Source organism: Atractosteus spatula, chromosome 1, assembly GCF_055471065.1.
Source record: "Atractosteus spatula isolate fAtrSpa1 chromosome 1, fAtrSpa1.hap1, whole genome shotgun sequence".
NCBI lineage: Eukaryota > Metazoa > Chordata > Actinopteri > Semionotiformes > Lepisosteidae > Atractosteus > Atractosteus spatula.
Genome location: NC_142706.1, coordinates 58,690,547 through 58,709,309, shown reverse-complemented (window position 1 = coordinate 58,709,309; position 18,763 = coordinate 58,690,547). Strand labels below are relative to the sequence as shown.

The 18,763-nt window shown below is 53.5% G+C and overlaps 1 protein-coding gene across 1 annotated transcript; it reads left to right on the top strand.

Moving 5' to 3' along the window:
- Window positions 1-6,066: 6,066 nt before the first annotated feature.
- On the top strand, window positions 6,067-18,570 carry LOC148841379 (rho-related GTP-binding protein Rho6). Its single transcript, XM_088924150.1, has 5 exons — window positions 6,067-6,575; window positions 7,285-7,372; window positions 14,470-14,579; window positions 14,959-15,093; window positions 15,521-18,570. Exons 1-5 carry the CDS (start codon window positions 6,456-6,458, stop codon window positions 15,764-15,766), a joined length of 699 nt encoding a protein of 232 aa, XP_088780276.1. The 5' UTR covers window positions 6,067-6,455; the 3' UTR covers window positions 15,767-18,570.
- Window positions 18,571-18,763: the final 193 nt, after the last annotated feature.

Here is an 18,763-nt window from a genome sequence, read left to right as displayed (position 1 = left end):
TCTGCACGGGTCTGTCCCCACTGGGATAGCGCAGAAAACTGGGAGTGGAGAGGGGCACAGTGGGCAGCCTGGCACAGGCCGGGGCCTCACTGCCTCCACTGGTAACCAGTGCCCGTCTCTGACACATGGCGCGGAGCTGGCACACGACCCATGGGCCCTACCGCCAGCCAGCTGCACCTAAACCCGATACACACTAGAGCTGGAGAACTGCAACTCGACTGCTGCTCACAGTGTCCGATGCAGAAGTGACTTTTAACAAGATTATTTCAGATCAGCGCAGACGCCGGGGGAATCGCGCCATGCATGCAGAAAGCCCCAGTGCAGAAGGTTTACAGCTCATCCTTAATAACCAGTTTTGCACAGTCCCGAAATGAATGCAGAAAATTAAAAACGAGTCTGGGGGCATGGGGCATCCTGTGCAGGGTGTATCCTGCTTTGCGCCTGTTGCTTGCTGGGGTACCCTGACCCGGATGAAGCAGTTCGAAAAAGGTTCGGATGGATGTCGGTAAGTAACTCCTAATGAAACTGCTGCTCATCTTTAAGAACAGGGTGATTTACAACAGGGTTTCCTAAACTGGCCCTCCTGACACCTCTGTTGCTTCCTCAGATGAATGCTTTGTTTATTGCACCTTCCTCCCAGCTGCTGGAGACTGGCCTGTAACACGTCCTACACAGGGTGAAAACAGCGACCTTTTGTCACCTGAAAACACTTGCAAAGATCTAATCAAAGCCATGACGAGTATGATTAAGTGAGAGCTCATCTGGAATGCAGACTGGGGCTGCTCTGATTTACAGGTAGCCCTGCCGCCGAACAGGCAACGGTTTTCAGAGAATTCAGCGGGCTGGGGGTGCTTGACTCCCCCCCTTCAGATGGATTGTAATGCTGTAATAAGGATACTGTCCCCCCCCCACCCCCACTCCTCCCCTGCCATGCCAGGACTCATTTACACACCTGAGTGGACTGGTGCAATCAGCGCACAGCTATTTCAAATTCAAACAGTGTTACTGGCATGGCCGACGAGCCTTCCCAAAGCCTATACAATCAGCACAGCATTCACAGCCTTTAACAATACAGACATGTTACTGGGCATTTACATACATAGACCATCCCTGGGAGAAAGGCTCGCTGTCTGTCCCTCAGGCTGTGACAGGAGATCACACACTGGGCTGCAGCTCTGTTGAGTTTCCTCCCCCAGTAGGACGGGGAACTGTTCTAAATCCGGCAGGAGTGGGAATTCTAGGATAAGATTTGTTATTTTAGGGAAGATTGTCTCATCCCAGAGTATCTGTCACAGTGCAGCGGAAAGTGCGTCTCTGTCTCTGTTTCGCACTGCTGTAGGTGGGAGCACAGCCTGTCCTCTCTGGGCAGCCAGGTCTGCCTGTGTCCCCCTGTGTCTAGGTCTTCTATGGGGTGTCCGTCCCATTCGGAGCACTCCTTGCTTGTGAATGGGCCCCGCTCTTCCCTGCCACGCAGGGCAATGGGCTGCACTTCACTCACAGATCACAGCAGCAGTGCCTGGAGTGAGGAATTAAACCTGCAACCCCCTGCTTGGAGCTCCTACACTAATAATTGAAGAGCAGGGCTAATCGAATCAGACCCTGCGGGGGCTGTGCCTCTCCAGCCCCAGGGTTGCTCATTTAGTGCCGTTTGTTTCTTTTCTGATTCTGCAGAACTGACAGCCGATTAGCATGCGGCTTATCTGGCGAAGTCCATCACTTGCCCCCTGGGGGTGGGGGGGGGGGTACTCTCTGACCTGCCTGAGCAGCACTGGGGAGGGGGGTGGGAAGGGGCAGGGGGGGTGATTGTTTTTTGCCTTTCGGAGTCCCAGCTTGGCTGGAGCTGCTTTGCATTCAGAGATAACCTTGAACCCCCCCCCACCCCCACCCCCCTCGGGGTGTTGACTGCAGAGAGGGGAGCAACTAATTACACACACAAACGGCACACAGAAGCCGTCTGTCAGGCCGCGGCGCTCAATCCCCGCGGGTAGTCTGAACAGGCGTGCGGAAGACACCTGAACATGTGTCCCCAGCTCTCCCCAGGCGGCCTCAGCACGTCCAGGTGGAGGGAGGGGGGCTGGGAAGAAAGAAATGATGTTGAAAACTGTCGCAGGAGACAACTGTCACGCTGTGGCTCTTTCGCCCGAAGGCAGAAAGGCGGAGAGGTTTTTGGACACGCAGTGTGGAGGAGGGATAGAGCCACACTGCACCCTTCCAGTATCACATTTAGCCAGTCAAGGACCAGAAGCCGGCAGCCATGGGGTAAATCGGTACAGCGGCCCGGAGCTCACAGGCGCTGGGCTCAGTTCCAGGCTGGGAGCATTGTGCATGGAGTTTGCATGTTCCAGAGGTTTTCCCCAGGTGCTCTGGTGTCCTCCGTCTCCTCCCAGGGACTTGTGGTTGTACTCCATCGGCCATCCCATAGTATAACCAGGGCAGAGCAGTGGCGCTGTGGCTAAGGATCTGTGCCTGTAGCTGGAAAGTTGCTGGTTCAAATCCTGTGGCTGGCAGAGGAATCCTACTCTGTTGGGCCCCTGAGTAAGGCCCTTAACCCCAACTGCTCCAGGGGCGCTGTATAAATGGCTGACCCTGCACTCTGACCCCCAGCTTCTCTCCCTGTCTGTATGTCTCAGGGAAAGCAAGCTGGGGTATGTGAAAAGACAAATTCCCAATGCAAGAAATCGTATAGGGCTCATAAAGTGATCTCATCTTATCTTCCATTGGAAAAAGGAGAGGAGCCTCTTCTTGGTTCATCCTCCAACACCGACCCCTGATCAGTTGAAATACCTCTTCATGGAGAACATAGAGAGAAATTGGGAATTGACTTCGTTTCCAAAATCCCTAGCCAATATAATGATTTTTAACTTGGAATTTACTGAGCTAAACATCTCTCGGCCTCTGTCTCCTGACATTTTGTTGTTGTGGAAGAGAGGGTTGGAGACACAGTAATTAATATTGATTATTGATCTAACTGGTACAGAAAGCAGCTACTGGAGAAAAACCAGTAGCTCTGCAGTTGTTTATCTGTGTATCCAAGGCCAGTGGAGCAGACAGACAAGAAGAGGGTCCACATGGTCTTTGATCAATACCTAGATGCGCCCTCAGACCACTGTTAATCAATAGCCCTGCTGATTGAGAGAGCGCTATCTCCCTATTGTCTGGAGTCCACAATGAAATCACAGAGAAACACACAATGATTGGATTTTCACCTCCTTTAACTCATCAGCTCGGAGCCAGGAGAGCAAATTAAAAGCTCCTCCCGAAGCCAGATCCACCGGTACTGAGACGGAAGACCCAAGACAAAGGCAAGCGATCAGGTTAACAGGGATGAAATTCAGGGGAGACGAGGCTTCTGGGCACATGGGAACTCTAATGAGAAAACAAAAAAAACTTCTTTACACCTCCTGCAAACCTTTTGGTCTGAAATGGTGCAAGGCAAGGCCTCCTGTTGGTTTTGCAGTTCATGCTGTTTCCTGAAAGCTTTTGTTTACTGGGTTCAGTTCCAGTTTGTGGATCCTTCCGTGTGGAGTTTGCATATTCCCCTTATATTCCCCTAGTGTGTGTGAGCATACATGCATGTATATAAGTGTGTGTCCGTGTGTGTGCACGTGTGCATATGTGTGTGTGCATGTGTGTATCTGTGTATGCTTGAGTGTGTGTCTTTTTGTGTATGCTTGAGTGTGTGTGTATACATGCATGTATGTGTGTGCGCGCATGTCTGTTTGTGTATGCTGGAGCGTGTGTGTGTCTGCTGATGTATGCTTGAGCGTGTGTGTGTCTGCTTGTGAATGCTGGAGCGTGTGTGTGTGTCTGATGATGTATGCTGGAGTGTGTATGCATGCATGTGAATGTGTGTGCATACATGCATGTATATAAGTGTGTGTTCGTGTGTGCATGTGTGTGTCTGTTTGTGAATGCTGGAGCATGTGTGTCTGTCTGCTTGTGAATGCTGGAGCGTGTGTGTGTGTCTGCTGGTGAATGCTGGAGCATGTGTGTGTGTCTGCTGATGTATGCTGGAGTGTGTATGAATGCATGTATATAAGTGTGTGTTCGTGTGTGCTTGTGTGTGTCTGTTTGTGAATGCTGGAGCGTGTGTGTGTGTCTGCTGGTGTCTGCTGGTGTATGCAGGAGCGTGTGTGTGTGTCTGCTGGTGTATGCTGGAGTGTGTGTGTGTGTCTGCTGGTGTCTGCTGGAGCGTGTGTGTGTGTCTGCTGGTGTATGCAGGAGCATGTGTGTGTGTCTGCTTGTGAATGCTGGAGCGTGTGTGTGTGTCTGCTGATGTATGCTTGAGTGTGTATGCATGCATGTGAATGTGTGTGCATACATGCATGTATATAAGTGTGTGTTCGAGTGTGCATGTGTGTGTCTGTTTGTGAATGCTGGAGCGTGTGTGTGTGTCTGCTGGTGTCTGCTGGTGTATGCAGGAGCGTGTGTGTGTGTCTGCTGGTGTATGCTGGAGCATGTATGTGTATCTGCTGGTGTATGCTGGAGCGTGTGTGTGTAATAGCCAGTCCCCCTGTCCAGAGTGTAGTCCTGTCATGCTCTGTGTTCGCTGGGTTCGGCCCCTCTATAAACTGAGCTCTTGCACTCACCCTTGTGACTGCATTGTAAAGCTGTAGAGACTGTAGTCCAATACCCGTTCTCCTCTGCTAACTGAAATAACTGCAGAACGCGTCTTCTGTTCTTCTCTTTTCTCGTGAAGACACCCCACAGCACTGAAATAACACACTTTGGATAAATAATGAAAAACAAATACAGTAAATAATAACAGCAGTACTGTTCTGTGGTGAAGGGTTTCGAGAGAACCACGCTGTCTGAAACTTTCTGTACTTTCAAAGCCCAGAGCCAAGCTTCCCAGCGCTTGAAATCACCAGGTTATCAGGCTCGCTGGGTTATTGATCCCAGGAGGCTGCTCTCAGGTGAGGCATCTCCTCTGGACGCAATCCAGAGAAGACTCTAGAAGGAACCTGACACACGATCAAGCCACGTCATCTCACTATGGAACACAGCAGAGGTATTGCTCATTCTCAGACCCTTGAAGTCCATGCAGTGCAGTGCTTGCCTGTACTCAGAAGCACTACACTCAGACCCCTAAGGCAACCCTGCGGACTTCTTCAGACTGAACGGAACTGGAAGCAGACTTGCACTTAAAGCCAGAACACGAGGCCCTTCTGCACACACAGTTTTGTGTAAAGGCATGTTGCTGAAGCCTGATACTCTGGCTTCTTCCATGAACCAGCTGAATGAGGTCCTCTGATCAATTATTACTCACGCCCAAGCGGACTGGACTCAACCCAGTAGCCTCCTCTTGTCTGCTTCCTTTCTACCTACTCGTTACAGTGCTGTGGACCAGTTTCACCAGCCTGCTCTGGCTGCACGACTGTCTGTTCAAGAGGGGCGTCTGAAAAGAGACCCCCTCCCAAACTTCACCACAACAAACTAGACCGAAGCCTGTAAGTGTTTTTTGCAATGGCACTGCTGACGGGAGTGGGCACTGTGGGGCAGCGGTCAGCATTGGGCTGGGCTCAGTTCTGGACCCGGGGTGCTGTCTGTGGGGAGTCTGCATGTTCTCCCCGTGTTGGCGTGGGTTTCCTCCGGGTGCGTTGCGATTAGCGGGGCTGCTCATTATTATTACTAACTGAAACGTCCGCTGCCGCCGAGGTTTGGGAACCGACCGTGTCGACCAGCGCACCCCCCTCTCCAGACACGCCAGCCTGCCGAGGGCAGAGATAAGCAGGTGATCGCATTTGCATGTCAAAGGCCGGTCCACCGGCTACGTGTTTAGACTAGCCGGCTAATGGATCACTAATCACACGGAAATTGTTTCACAAACACGAGTCCGGATCAGCAACGCCGAGCGAAACTGTCCTCGTTTCTGAAACTCGTGCGTGTTCATCTTACTCCGGCGAAGGGAGGGAGGCAATCCCATCCTTCCTGGGCTCAGAAATTCGACAGTCTGTACCTCCCCCCCCCCCAACCAACCAACACACACACACACACCAGTAATTTCCCCGTTAGAGAAATACCCGCATGGCGCAACGGAGTAAGAGCCTGGCGTGTGACCGCGCCGAGACCGCGAGGGTCCGACCGCTTTGCGACACCCTCGCGGTCTGGCGCGCGGACCGCCGGCTAGCTGCCGCTCGCGCTAGGTGCTTCCCGAGCGCGCGGGGAGCTGTGGAATGTCGGGGGGCAGCGGAACGTGGAAGGTAGTCTGGGCAGGACGAGCTGCGCGCTGATTGGCTGGCGAGGCTATTTAAAGCGCTGCGGCTGCACAGCCGCTTCACTTCGACCGCTGCGGACTGTAGAGGCGTCCTGCGAGCTGGTGGGCGGTGTGGAATAGCGGTCCCTGCGAGGAGACTCCTAGATATCTCTGTTTTTACTTTCCTGAAAGAGAAGACGCCTGGGTTGCGCTTTTTTTTTTCTTTGCGTTGGATTTTGGCTTCTGCCGTCGATTCGCGATGAAGGAGAGGAGAAACGCGCAGCCCGTGGTCGTGCGCTGTAAGCTGGTTCTGGTCGGAGACGTGCAATGCGGAAAGACGGCCATGTTACAAGTCATTGCGAAGGACTGCTACCCCGAGGTAAGCGGTTTCTCTCCCGCTGCTGTCTCCCCCGGTTGTTTCTGCGTGGTTTTGCTAAACCTTTTCCGGCTGACTCGCCGTTTTCCGAAGCTGCGGGTTGTCTCTCGTCTGTCTAGCATTGCGTTTCCAAACAGAGCTAATTAACCTGTTGTGCTACTGCGCCGTCTTGATTACCTGGACGTTCATTTAGACCTGAGCGATTACCCCCCCCCCCCAAATTCTCATCCCTCGCGCGCCCCCCGATCACACGCGTGTTTCAGGGTTTTTGTCGCGGTGTCCCCGACACAGCCACGCACTAGTGGGGGGGACTGCGCCTGCAGCGCTTGAATGACACGGCGCTTCTCGGCTCGCTGTGCTTGGCGAAGCGCTTCCCTGGCGTGGGAATGTCGCGGCTCCCTCCAGCCTTCGCTCACGCTAGGCGCCCGTTCCTCGGGCAGGAGCTGAGCGAGTTGAACCACCATGTGCGTTTGCCTTCCCGAGTACGTAGTGTCTTTGACACGAACCGCTAATGCGCCAAGCTGTGTTACTCATGGGGGGGTTATTGCAAAGTGCCCACCAGCCCGAGAGGGGAAAAGCTCATTTACACACCAGCTGTCAGTCGTGGGGTTCTCCCGCTTCGAGACCTGTGATGCTGTTGCCTTTGATTAAGCCGAGTCCGGCGCGCGGCGATGCCACGGATGTCCACGAGCCTGTCTTTGCTCTTCCCCAGACCTACGTGCCGACGGTGTTCGAGAACTACACCGCCTGCCTCGAGCTGGAGGAGCAGCGCGTGGAGCTCAGCCTCTGGGACACGTCCGGTAAGTTTGCAGCCGGCCCCCGCGAGCGCCCTCGGGTGAAAGTTCTGAGCCGCCCCAGGGGCTCCCCCGGGTCCCGCTCTGAACGGGCGAGCTGGGTTGAGGGTGTCCCCCGTGGCCGCGGGTTCGAGAGGGGGGTGAGCAGCGCGTGCCGGCGTGCTGCAGGCGGAAGCCGGGCGGCGGTTCCGGAGAGCGCAACGGCGTCTGTTTGTATTTCATTAGCGAGGTCCTGAAGGAGACTGAGGGGGGCTCCGAGCGGATTCGGGCTTGGCCTTGATCTTGGTGTGTTCTTGACGGGGTGACAGCCCAGCCTGGGCTTGTGTTCCGGTGAAGACGTGGGCGGGGGGTTTGGCCCGGGGTGCCGAGCGGTGCCGATGCCGGCTCGGCGGGCTCCGGGCGGGGACGAGAACGGCGCCGAGGATACAGATGCGCACGGCGGTGGCGTGTCACTGGGGTTCGGCAGCATCTCTTGGCTTAGGCTGACTGCAGAAGAGCCTGTTCCCTCCTGGGGCACACGCCCCCCTCGCGAGTGCGTGTGGGATGGTCTCGATCTGTCCTCCTGGTCTCGGTGGCTCGTCAGTCTGCGGGATTTCTACAGCTTGTCTCTTGGAGCGATTTATCTTTTGTTTTCTGAATGTCATCGCGATTTACTGTGGGGATGAAGCCCAGCGGCGCCCCGAGTGCTTCCCTTCCTGTGCTGCGTGCTGAGCCGCAGTGGTTCCGGGTTCGGGCCCGGTGTCACAGCGGCGCGCTGAGGCAGACGAGGACGGGCGTCTCGGGCCTGTGTAGCCCCCCCCCCCCCCCCCCCCCCCCCGATCTCTGAATACAGCGCGGGCTTTGAAGCTTGTGTATTAACATTGCAAATATGGAAAAGGCACACCAGCCCGCGAGGGGCTTCAGTCTAGATGCACCCAGGGTGATGAGGACTCGCTTAGTTGACTAATCTCCCTTAATTATCCGAGCGCGCAACACCGCCCTCACAGGCGCGCGGCTCCCACGGCGGGACTGGGCTCGTGTTTATCCCCACGGTGTACCGAAGGTGCTTTCACTGTGTTGCGCGCTGTGCGGTCGGCTGGGATATTGAGATTCCTGCGACGCGGCTTGCGAGCTTAATGATCCTTCATACTGCAAGGCGATGCGAATCCACGGACTCTCGTGTGCGGGGTGGTGGTGGGAGGGGGGAGGATGTTTAATGGGTTGTGTTCGAATCGCTCCTCTAGCCAGGACGATCCTAACCCCGGGACGGGACCCAAGTAGAGGCGGCTTTGAAGTACAACATCCTGGTTTTCCCGACCCGGACCGACAGCACCGCGGTCGCTTGCAAAGCCTGCTACCCCGTCCCGTCCCCCTGAAACAAAACCGCTCTCAGTGACCCCCGCTTCCCCCTGAACACCGTTCAACTGCAATAAACTGTCGCCCTTTGCCGGGGTCGCTGACGAGCTTTCAACACGCCGGCGCAGGAATGCCCGCCGGCCGGAGGCCGCTCGAGACTTCCGCTGTGCGGGGATGGGGGTCGGGTCTTATGTCATGACACTCGCGAGTGCGGGAGGGCTCAGACGTGTTACCTGACTCGGGCAACATTTGTTCAGGCGCTTTTAAGGAGTGTGGCTCACCCGGGAGTGTTCCCCCGAACAAACGGAAAGGTCGTTTCTTGACGTCGCCGATAAGGGCTTCCGTACGGCGGCAGCGGAGACGCGTGGAGGTAATCGCCGGGCTTCAGGTTCGGATTGAAACCCGCGGAAGGATGACCGTGGTTTAGCAGGCCTTGAGCGGCTTCGGGGCGCACGTCTTGTTTTGTTTAAATCCGGATTTGCTTCAAGTCACGTCACGGAAAGCCGTCGCCAGGTCTGAAAGGCGGCGGAGCTCCGGGAGCTTTCAAAACCGCCGACGCCGAGAGCTGACTGGCTGGTACCTCCAACGATCCCCCCCGCTCTGCGTGAAGACCCTCATGCCTTGGAGCAGGCGCTTCAGATGGAGCCCCTCATTGTAGACTGGGATCAGGGGTGACCCTGTACTCTCACTTCTCAATGGGTACGAGTGCTCAGTGAAGCAGGGGTGCTGTGTGGCCAAGAGGGGTCAGTGTTTGGTGTCCAGACGTGAAGGGCCGAGGAATGATTGTGTGGGGAGTGATTCTCAGAGGTCCTAGCGCAGCTGTATGGCCTCCTCCTCTTTTTTTTTTTATTTTGCATGTTTACATCTGCGGTTTCTACTGCGAGATTGCGTGTGAAACCTGGAGGCTCCGATGCCAGACAGATCTGGCAGAAATCATGGGTTGTGTTGCGTCAGTTCTCTGAGCCCTGCTTGGCTGGCCCAGGTGAGGTGATCCCAGCCGCTGGGTGGTGCGAGGTCGTACCCCACACGTCCTGCTGGACTGGTGCAGTTCAGCCTGCCAGTTCGCCGGTCAGGCTGTTCTGAGCCCAGCTGGGCTGGATGCCGGTGCTCCAGAGCCTGGTCTGGGGACCCCTGCCTTAAACCCTCAGCCCCCCCCTACCTGCCAGAGGGCTCCTCACTCCCGTCTCCGCCTTCAGTGAATTCTTAAAGCCCCTGATGGAGCCTCTGGAGTCGACTGGCTGGTTTCCCCTGGGTGTGGGACTGCAGCGGTTTTGCAAGCTATCTGCACTCCGGGTGCCGTCTGGGCTGGTTTCTGGGCTCAGGCAGAGCAGGGCTGCCGTCTTAACCAGCGGGCTGTGGAGCTGCCTGGTAAGGAGCAAGGAAAACCGCCGAGTTCAGACCACAGCTGCTCTGGGGGTGGGGGGGGGGTTTGCCTGTGCGCTTTCTCCAGGCTGCCGTTGGGGGGCGCGTGTGGTGCTATGCGATGCCCTCGTGTGGAGGTCACGGCATCATTGCTGAGGCCTTTTTTTCTGTGACATAACATTTACATAAAGTGAGCGAATGTGCCAAACGGAGAATCCGATCCTGCAGAAGCATCTTATTCTCGGGCGGATCCAGTCCCTGAGCTTATCAGTACCAGTCTGCCAGCTGGCATCAGTGTGTGTGTGTTTGTGTGTGTGTGTTTGTGTGTGTGAGCCAGCCAGCCAAGATGTTGACTTCAACATGACTAGGTAACTTGTTCCATACTCCTACAACCCTCTGTGTAAAGTACCTCCTAGTCTTGGTGGTCCTAGTCTTTAGTGCGCACTTCATCTTGGTGTACGTGTGGCTTGTGTTTTGCCGATTCTGAAGACATTCAGGTTTGCCTTTGCCAGTGTCTTTGAACATTGAGTCCTTAGGGCTCCTGAAGCCCGTGTGAAGGACGCTGCCATGAGTCCGAGAATGCACCTGGTTGCCGTTGTCCAGCTGAAGTCCAGGACAGGGGTGTATTCTTAAATGTGCCGTCTCGCCCTGTACAGGGTATTCTGAAATGAGGTCTGACTCCTGCGCCTTGTAGAGTTAACTCCCCTGGATTTAATGGATCTAATATCCCGTCAACCTGATTTGCGTCCGCCTGCTGTCTGCGTGATGAAAACGCAGCGTCTCTGGCTCGTGAAAGAGGACTTTCTACTCTTGCGTCGGGTCCCTCTCCCGGTCGTCTCTGCCCAAGACCGAAGAGGTTCAGCTCCTTCGGCCCGTTCCCAGCAGCGTCCTGAGCGGGCAGGGAGGCTGCTGCTCCTCAGAGCCCTCTGGCTGTTGATGTGTCTGGGCCTGGCTCCGGGATAGCGGGATGTACTTTCTCTCAGCCAGCCAAATCCTTTAATCGGCCTGGATGAGACGCAAGTGCCTTTCCCGGGGTCAGGGCTCAGGATGCGGCAGTCGGGTCTGGTTTCCAGGAATTATGTTGGGAAGCGGTTTCTGGCAGCTTCTCGTTAATGGACTAGTCCTGCGGGAGGGTTGATGAATGAGCCCTTTTGCTGCGGTCCGGGGGGGGGGGGGTGTAAAATAACTGGGGGTCTGAAACCTCAGTGCTTGACGAGACCTGCCTCAACCCCCCCCCAAGCATCTGTTCTCCTGGGTGTTTTCACCTTGTGCGAGGCTCCACTTCAAATGGCAAAATAAAACCGCATGACCTCGGAGAGTTCAGGATACAAGTGTCGGATCGGCGCCTGCTGGACTTCTGTCAATATAGATGAAAAGCACATGTCCTGGTCACTCGTTAGATCCCCACAAGCTCATCTACTGTTCAGATTTAAGCCTCGTGTGGACTTTCCCAGCATGTTGGACTTCTGGGTTGTGGGAATGCAGGGGACTGGGTTGCTTCTGCACCCTGAAGCTGGTTTTTCTTTTTGCTCTATCTGGGGGAGCGTCGCACATCTCCCTGTCCCTTTCCTGATTCTGGCTGTGGAATGTCAAAATGGAAAGGGATTCTCCCTCCCCCTATCCCGTGGGACAGGCTCGCTAGATTTCCCCTTCTCTCTCTCGGGGATAAATCTCTGGTAGGAAAGGCCAGGATCATTGACCTCCTTGGCCTCTGGCATATTTTCCCTGTTTTATGTCTAAATGTGTTCTGGGCAGGGAGTATGGGCTGAAGACTGCCAGGCTCTCTGAGCCTCCTGGTGCAAATCGAGATGCTTTGGTGCACTGTTCCTGTTTTAAAGGAAGCTGGCTCGGTACAGATCATGCAACAGGCTGTTCTCTCCTCAGCCTCTCCCAACAGGGCTGGTTTTTGCTTGGTGACTCAGCTACAGCACCAGCCCTTCAGTCTGAACATTTTCGAGGTGGTTTAATTTTAGATCCAGGCACAGAACCATTTTCAAAGGCATTGAAAAGTGGGCGTGCTCTTTGGGGAACGGCTTTTGAAACTTATTTTAGGATTTTTTTTCAGGTCTCTGTTGGGGAGGTGTGTGTGTGTGGTTGAAAACTGCACCATGAAACACTTGAGAAAAATGTCCAATTTGAAGCGGAGTTTTTTTTAATAAGCTGCCCTCATATCCCAGATGGACCAGCTTGAACCCTGTTCAGTCACTTTCTTAGTGCTCAGTAGCACTGATCCAGCAGTCCTGAACAGTAAGACTGTGGGGTTCAGTCTGTAGTCGGCCCGTTTCATCAGCCCCACAGCCCTTTTAGCTGATCACTAGTAGATGTCATTTGTTGAAGCCCGTTCAAAACTTTCACCTGAAGAATGAGCTGTGAAGTGGAACATAAAAACTGCTAAGTGAATATTTGGTAGATTAATTGATGAGGATCTTGTGGCTGGGTATCTTATTCCACACTCCTGCCCTGCCGTATGTCAAGTGTCATCTGTTCGCACTCAGGTCCTGGGATTTGTTTCCCAGTTCTGCAGGAAATCTGCTGGGTTGACATGGAGGATTTGCGATATGGGAGACTTTAAAGCTTTGTCGTGCGCCGACAGGCTGAAAGAGCATTCTCTTAAGCCCTGGAGTGTAATGAGTGCTCCTTGGACCGATTCCAGGACCGCAGTATTTCCATGGAAATGTTACGCTTTGCTCAATGAGTGGCTTTACAAGGGCACTCCACAGCTCTAACCGCCTTGTATGCGCCGGGAATGAAGGAGTTGTGCATTTGATTATCCAAACACTTGCGCTTGCTTTCCTGCATTGTCTTGAAGATGCCAAGGTCTTGGATATCCCGTTTAACGATCACGCGGTGGTTGTCGGGTCTTTGGGAAAGCGGTGTAGCAGGGGAGAGAACTGTCCTAGCTACGAGAGGTCAGGAATGCTGCGTGTGAAGTCCCCCGGCCTCGGGCCCACCCCCGCGCTGTAGATAACAATCGAGGCTCTCCGCTGGGCTCTTCCAGTCTGTGGGTGGCAGGGGTTATTGATGGGAGATCCCTCTCGGTGCTCACGGCTTGCCTGCTCTGCTCCGCATCACTGCCCTTTCAGCACAGACGCCCCCGCCCCTCACCCACTAGCGAACCCCTCATGTGGGAGGCCAATACGGGCTCAGTGGCCATAGAAACTGGACACAGACCTGGATCTCCAGAGAGGACAGGGCCCAGTGACGGCGGCAATGCGTTTTCTCCTGCACTGCGAGAAATACTCCAGGATTAGACGTCCATAAAATGTCAAGTCTATAGAACAAGTATTGCAGAAGACCAATATCATCATTGACTGCCATGATCATGTAGCTCTGCACGCTGGTCACTGTGTCCACCTGTTTCATAAAACTAGGGAGTCCTTCTGGGTCATGTGAATTGACTTTCCTTTGCACCATCCTGACGCATTTAGGGTTTCTTTCGGAATTTTGATTAAGGATGTCACTTACTCAATCGAAGTAATTTGGATCTGAGTTATTATCTTGGGGGAGGAGTTTAATTGAGGTTGTAGGACCTCCATCCCTCCAAATGAAGTCTAAATGGAGCACCCTCTTTCCCGAATCCTGACACCAGGCAGGGGAGTTCCTGTATTTTGTGGCTTGGCTGATCATGTGGATCATGGCAGAGCAGTCTTGACTTCTGTAGGGGGTGGGGGTGTTTGTGGAAAGGAAATCCACAAAAACTGCACGGCACTTAGCCTGTTAAACCTAATCAGCAATACTTAATTATGCCTCATTAGGGGGACATAATGGGCATGAGACCAAGGGGGTGATGCAGGCTTTTGTGTAGCCTGACTGCATGCGTGGCTGACGAGGTGAGCGATAGTTGCAAGTAGGGCTGGGCGATATGGCCAAAAACATTATCACGATAAAAATGTTCATATCAGTCGATATCGATAATTATCACAATAAATGTCAAATCATTATTTCTTTCAAGTTTAAAGGCAGATTTTTTTCTCCTGAGTGAAAGCTGAAGAAACCAGACAGTTAATTGGTAAATGAAACAACTCTTTATTTTAAGAACACAACAAACACTTGCCAAACAGCAGAAACATTAAACAAATCTGAGGTAGAGAGTATTCGAGTCTTTTTTATGTCAAAATATGCATGAGTAAAATTTACAAAATAAATATCTTAATAGAAAAATTAAATACTGCATCTAATTCTGGATAATTTCATTGACCTTTAGTCCCTCAATGGAGCCATTCAGTTAATGGACTCATAATTGCTTAGTTCCTGTCCTTGATGACCCCTGGTTGCGTCCTTGTCCTGTACTTGAGTAGCCCCTCCGTGCTGAAGGTCGGGTGCGTGGCGGGTGGACACAGCGGTCAGGCGTCCAGCTCTGTCCCTGCGGTTTGCCCGGGATCTGAAGCCATCCTTGTGTTTTCCAGGCTCGCCGTATTACGACAACGTGCGGCCGCTCTGCTACAGCGACTCGGACGCTGTCCTCCTGTGCTTTGACGTCAGCCGCCCGGATACCATCGACAGTGCTCTGAAAAAGGTAAGTGACCGTCCCTCCTCCTCCTCCTCCACACCAGCCAGGCGAGCTCAGCACACCGCTCGTGGCTTAAGGGGGGCGGTTATAAACGTGCAAAATTCAAAATTGCTTTGGCACAGTGTTTGCACAGGTTTTGCACACTAAGCATCTGGTAAGATCATGGCAGGAATTTGGCATTAATTTCATGAACCTGCTGAAGCTGCAGTTTTGCACCAAGTTGGACGCAAATTAAAAGGGGGGGGCACTGGCAGCACCCTTTCTTTTGGGGGGAATTAGCGAGCGCAGAGCTTTGTAACCCTCCCTCATGTGCATGGGTGTTTTGTGAAATGGTGTCCCTGAATGAAGCTGACTAGGTATTCTGCTGCCTCCCCCTGTTCTGCAGTGGAAGACCGAGATCCTGGACTTCTGCCCCAGCACTCGCATCCTGCTGATTGGCTGCAAGACGGACCTGCGCACGGACGTCTGCACGCTGATGGAGCTGTCCAATCAGAAGCAGGTGCCCATCTCCCACGAGCAGGTGAGCTGGATGGCTGCCCTAGTGAAGCCCCGCAGGTCTCCTCTCCAGTCGGGGGCTGGGTTTCGGCCCCCTCTATAGGTCTCTCCCCAGTCCAGCTGGTGACCCCGGTCTCTGCTGGCGTTGGGTCCCAGCTGAGTCCATAATCGGAGATAAACCAATTTCAGAGTTCTGTGAGGCTGGAGTAAGGGTGTCAAATTTGGGAACGCCATGGGCGCTTGCATCACTGAGGGGCACAGAGGATTAAATGTTTTGCACTGAGCGGGGGTGCTCTGAAGTTTGTCCTTCTTAAAGTTCCTCCTTAATCCCCCTGGTTTCTGTCTCCTCCCCTGTGCTGCTCTTCACTGGGGGGAGGAAGAGAAGCCCTTCGGGATGAAAGGAGCTATGAAATGTGAGTGATTTTCAATAACCCCCCCCACCCTCTGTTCAGGGCTCAGCCATGGCCAAGCAGCTGGGTGCCGAGGCCTACCTGGAGTGCTCGGCCTTCACCTCGGAGAAGAGCATCCACAGCGTCTTCCGCACCGCCGCCCTGGCCTGCATGAACCGCCTGCAGCCGCCCGCCCAGCCCAGCCCCGCCCGCCGCCTCTCCAAGCGCCTGCTGCACCTGCCCAGCAAGTCCGAGCTGCTCACCTCCACCTTCAAGAAGGAGAAAGCCAAGAGCTGCTCGCTCATGTGAGCCGGGCAGGGCGCCGCAGGGCCCCGTGGCGCACCGGGGGGCGGGAGGGGAGGAGGGGCAGGGGGCAGTTAAGTCTGTATGTGGAGGGGGGGGGGGTTGGATGCTCTTTCTCCACCGTAGGTAGAGACCCCCTCTTTCCCTAAACACCCCAAAAATGGAAGTGTCCCTCCCAGCTCCTGATACAGGATCTTTGTGCCATGCATATCAGCCAATGAGCAGGTTCCCTGACTTTTTCGTTTTCCTGTAGCTTGAGTTCGTGCTCAAGGTGCAGCTTATTGCAATATGTTCTCACCAAAAAAAAACAATTGTGCCGCTTTGAGTAAAAGTGAGGCTGCCAGGAAATGGCGGTGGCCGTGCATGAGCTGAAGGACCACTAAGGGGAGCACACCTTCATACAAGGTTATATTCTTCTTCCACCAGCGCGGTGGCGCACAGACGTCTGTTTTGCAGTGTGTGGGCGTGTTTCTGTAAGTGTTGGGGAGGGGTGGGGGTGGGACACCTGTGGAATTGGCTGGTGTGCATGCGTGTTGCTTGTAAAATCCTGCATTGCACAAGAGAGGGCTCTTTGTTCGGGAGGGTGTGTCAGATGTATTGAAACAGGAGGGTGGCTGCTTTATACCAGTGGCGCGCCCCTTGTGGACATTTCCTGTATCGCAGACGGACATAATTTACAGATGGGATGGTGTGTGTGTGGAGGTGGGGGTTGGGAGCCAGGCTGCGCTTTGGATGTGCCAGACTCCTGTCTAGGCCCTAGGTCGTACAGAGGCTTGTGGCCGCCTCCCGGGTCTGGTATCTAAACCCACGTGCAGAGACGGAGGCACAGAAGCCCTTAAACGCTGTGCGGCATGGGGAGAATGGCGTTCTGCAGGTGTGTAGACGTGGGGATCGGTGTCCCTGTTCGGACGTCATATTCCTGGGACAGTGGAGCAAGAGGAAGCCCTTTGGTGTTCTTGCGGTTTGTGGGGAAAGGGACTGACTGGAAAACGTCTTGGCTCATCATTTCATCTCGAAACCATTTCATCTCGTCCGTCCGGTTCTCCCAAGTTCCTGACTTGATCTGGCCGGGAGTCCGGACTCGGGCGAATCCTGCAATATTTATTATTGATGTGATGTACTGTTATTTATCCAGGGGCTGGGGAGTTCATGAGGAGCAGGGGCGTGTGGGATGCCCGTTTTGTTTGTTTCCAAAGGAAGGAGATTTTCTGAATTCCAGGCTCCCGGGGGTGTTCAGATGCCAGCCAGATCTCTTCCTAGTGGAGGGGCTTGCTTCCATATAGCTCAAGCAGCGATCTCTCTTTATTCCAGCTATAGTGCAGACTGAGCCTTTGTCTGCAGTGGTTCTGAAGCACGGCTACAGCATGGCTTGGTTTTCTCCCTCCTGCGTCCCACCCCTCTCCCCGGTCAGGGGGGTAGAGCGAATAGTTCCTGCGACTTGGCCGTGGGTAACCATGCTTCCAGAGAGACTGTGGCTGGGGAGCTGCTGCGGCCGGGTAGCTCAGATGGAGATCAAGCCAGGTGCTGCTTGGGGGTGGGGAGGGGGTAGGTGTTAAATGTTTCTCCTTTTGCAACAACATGATCAAAGCCCTTGGGGGGGGTCTCACCCCATCTTTTATTTCAAAGTAGTTTTGCAAATGGTTTCCCGTCACTCCCAGCATGGAACGACGTCAGGTCCAGCGTTGCGGAGGCATGATGGGATAGCACTGGGGTGGGTGTCGTTTTTCTGCGCCACTCTGTGTAGCCTGGACTCCGAATTCGAGCTGGTTTCGTCATGCAGACTGAAGTTTACTCCATCTCTTGTCCTGAAGACTTTTACCTTAAATCGGGGGTTGTGGGGTCATGCAGTGCATTGCCTTGAAATCTGATTTAAAGTCGTTGTACAACACCATGTGTTTTGAGTTTTTTTCCTGGGGCGTATGGCCAGAGTGGTGCTGTGTCCCAGGCCGGAATTGCCAACTGGGTTTTCCAGCAAAGGAGTTGAGGTTCATATCCCAGATTCATCCTGAAAGCAGGGCTTGTTTTTTTTAAGTGGGGGGGTGTATCTCTGGCCACTTCTGTTGCTGTACATGCGTGAACCGCAGTTGGATGGGGGTGGTGGGGGGGGGTGACTTTATTTTACATGGGAAAGGGGCACAGTTGGGTTTAGAGATTCAACAGGCTGGTCCTGTCTAAGTTATTTTTCCATTTCAAGTTTTAGGGTCAATTGTCTCCCCTCCCCCCCCCCCCCCACAAGTTACTAGAGGTGGGAGGGTGTTTCCTCCCAGTTCTTCAGCGTTTTCCCACTGGAGTCATTTCATTCTGGAGCTGTGTGGGTGGCCCCTGTGACCTTTGACTCCAGGAAGTGATTTGCACAGACTTGGGTTCTTTGGGCATACACTGGATTCTTCCTGAGAGGTGCTGGCTAGCGAGAGGTTTTTTGGGTTTGGAATGAAAAATTTTCCCCCCTTTTTTACAGGAGGGACAAATTGCAAAAAAGGGAGGGGGGGGGAATGTCAACCTTTCATTGTAGCATTCAGCTCCTAGCATCTGCTAATGTCAAGCCAATGGCTGTACATATCCTGTTTTCTAATCTTTGTAGAACTTCTGGAAGAATGTTGGGAAGAAACGTGAACAATAAATTGTGATTTGATGTAAAATAGCTTAATCTAATTTATTAATAAACTATCCGGTTAAATGTTGCTATTTTGGTTTGTTTTACATGTACATTTGTAATTGTTTTTATTTTTGGAATCTATTTTTTAAATGGACATTTAAAAAAAGCCATTTTTCCTGTCACTTTATTTTAATAAAGCCTGCCTTGTTCAAAATTGGCTGACGCTACCATTTTTGAAATCGGTGCTGGGGGGCGGCGTGTGGGTTGTGCCTTTTCCTTTGCTTGGTCCTGGGCGATTCCCCTGTAGACCAGCGGTTCCCACTGGCGACCCACTCACCTGCTGGGTTTTGTTCCAGCTGAGCCCTCAGTTACACAATCGAACCCTCCGTTGACCTCATACCAATATT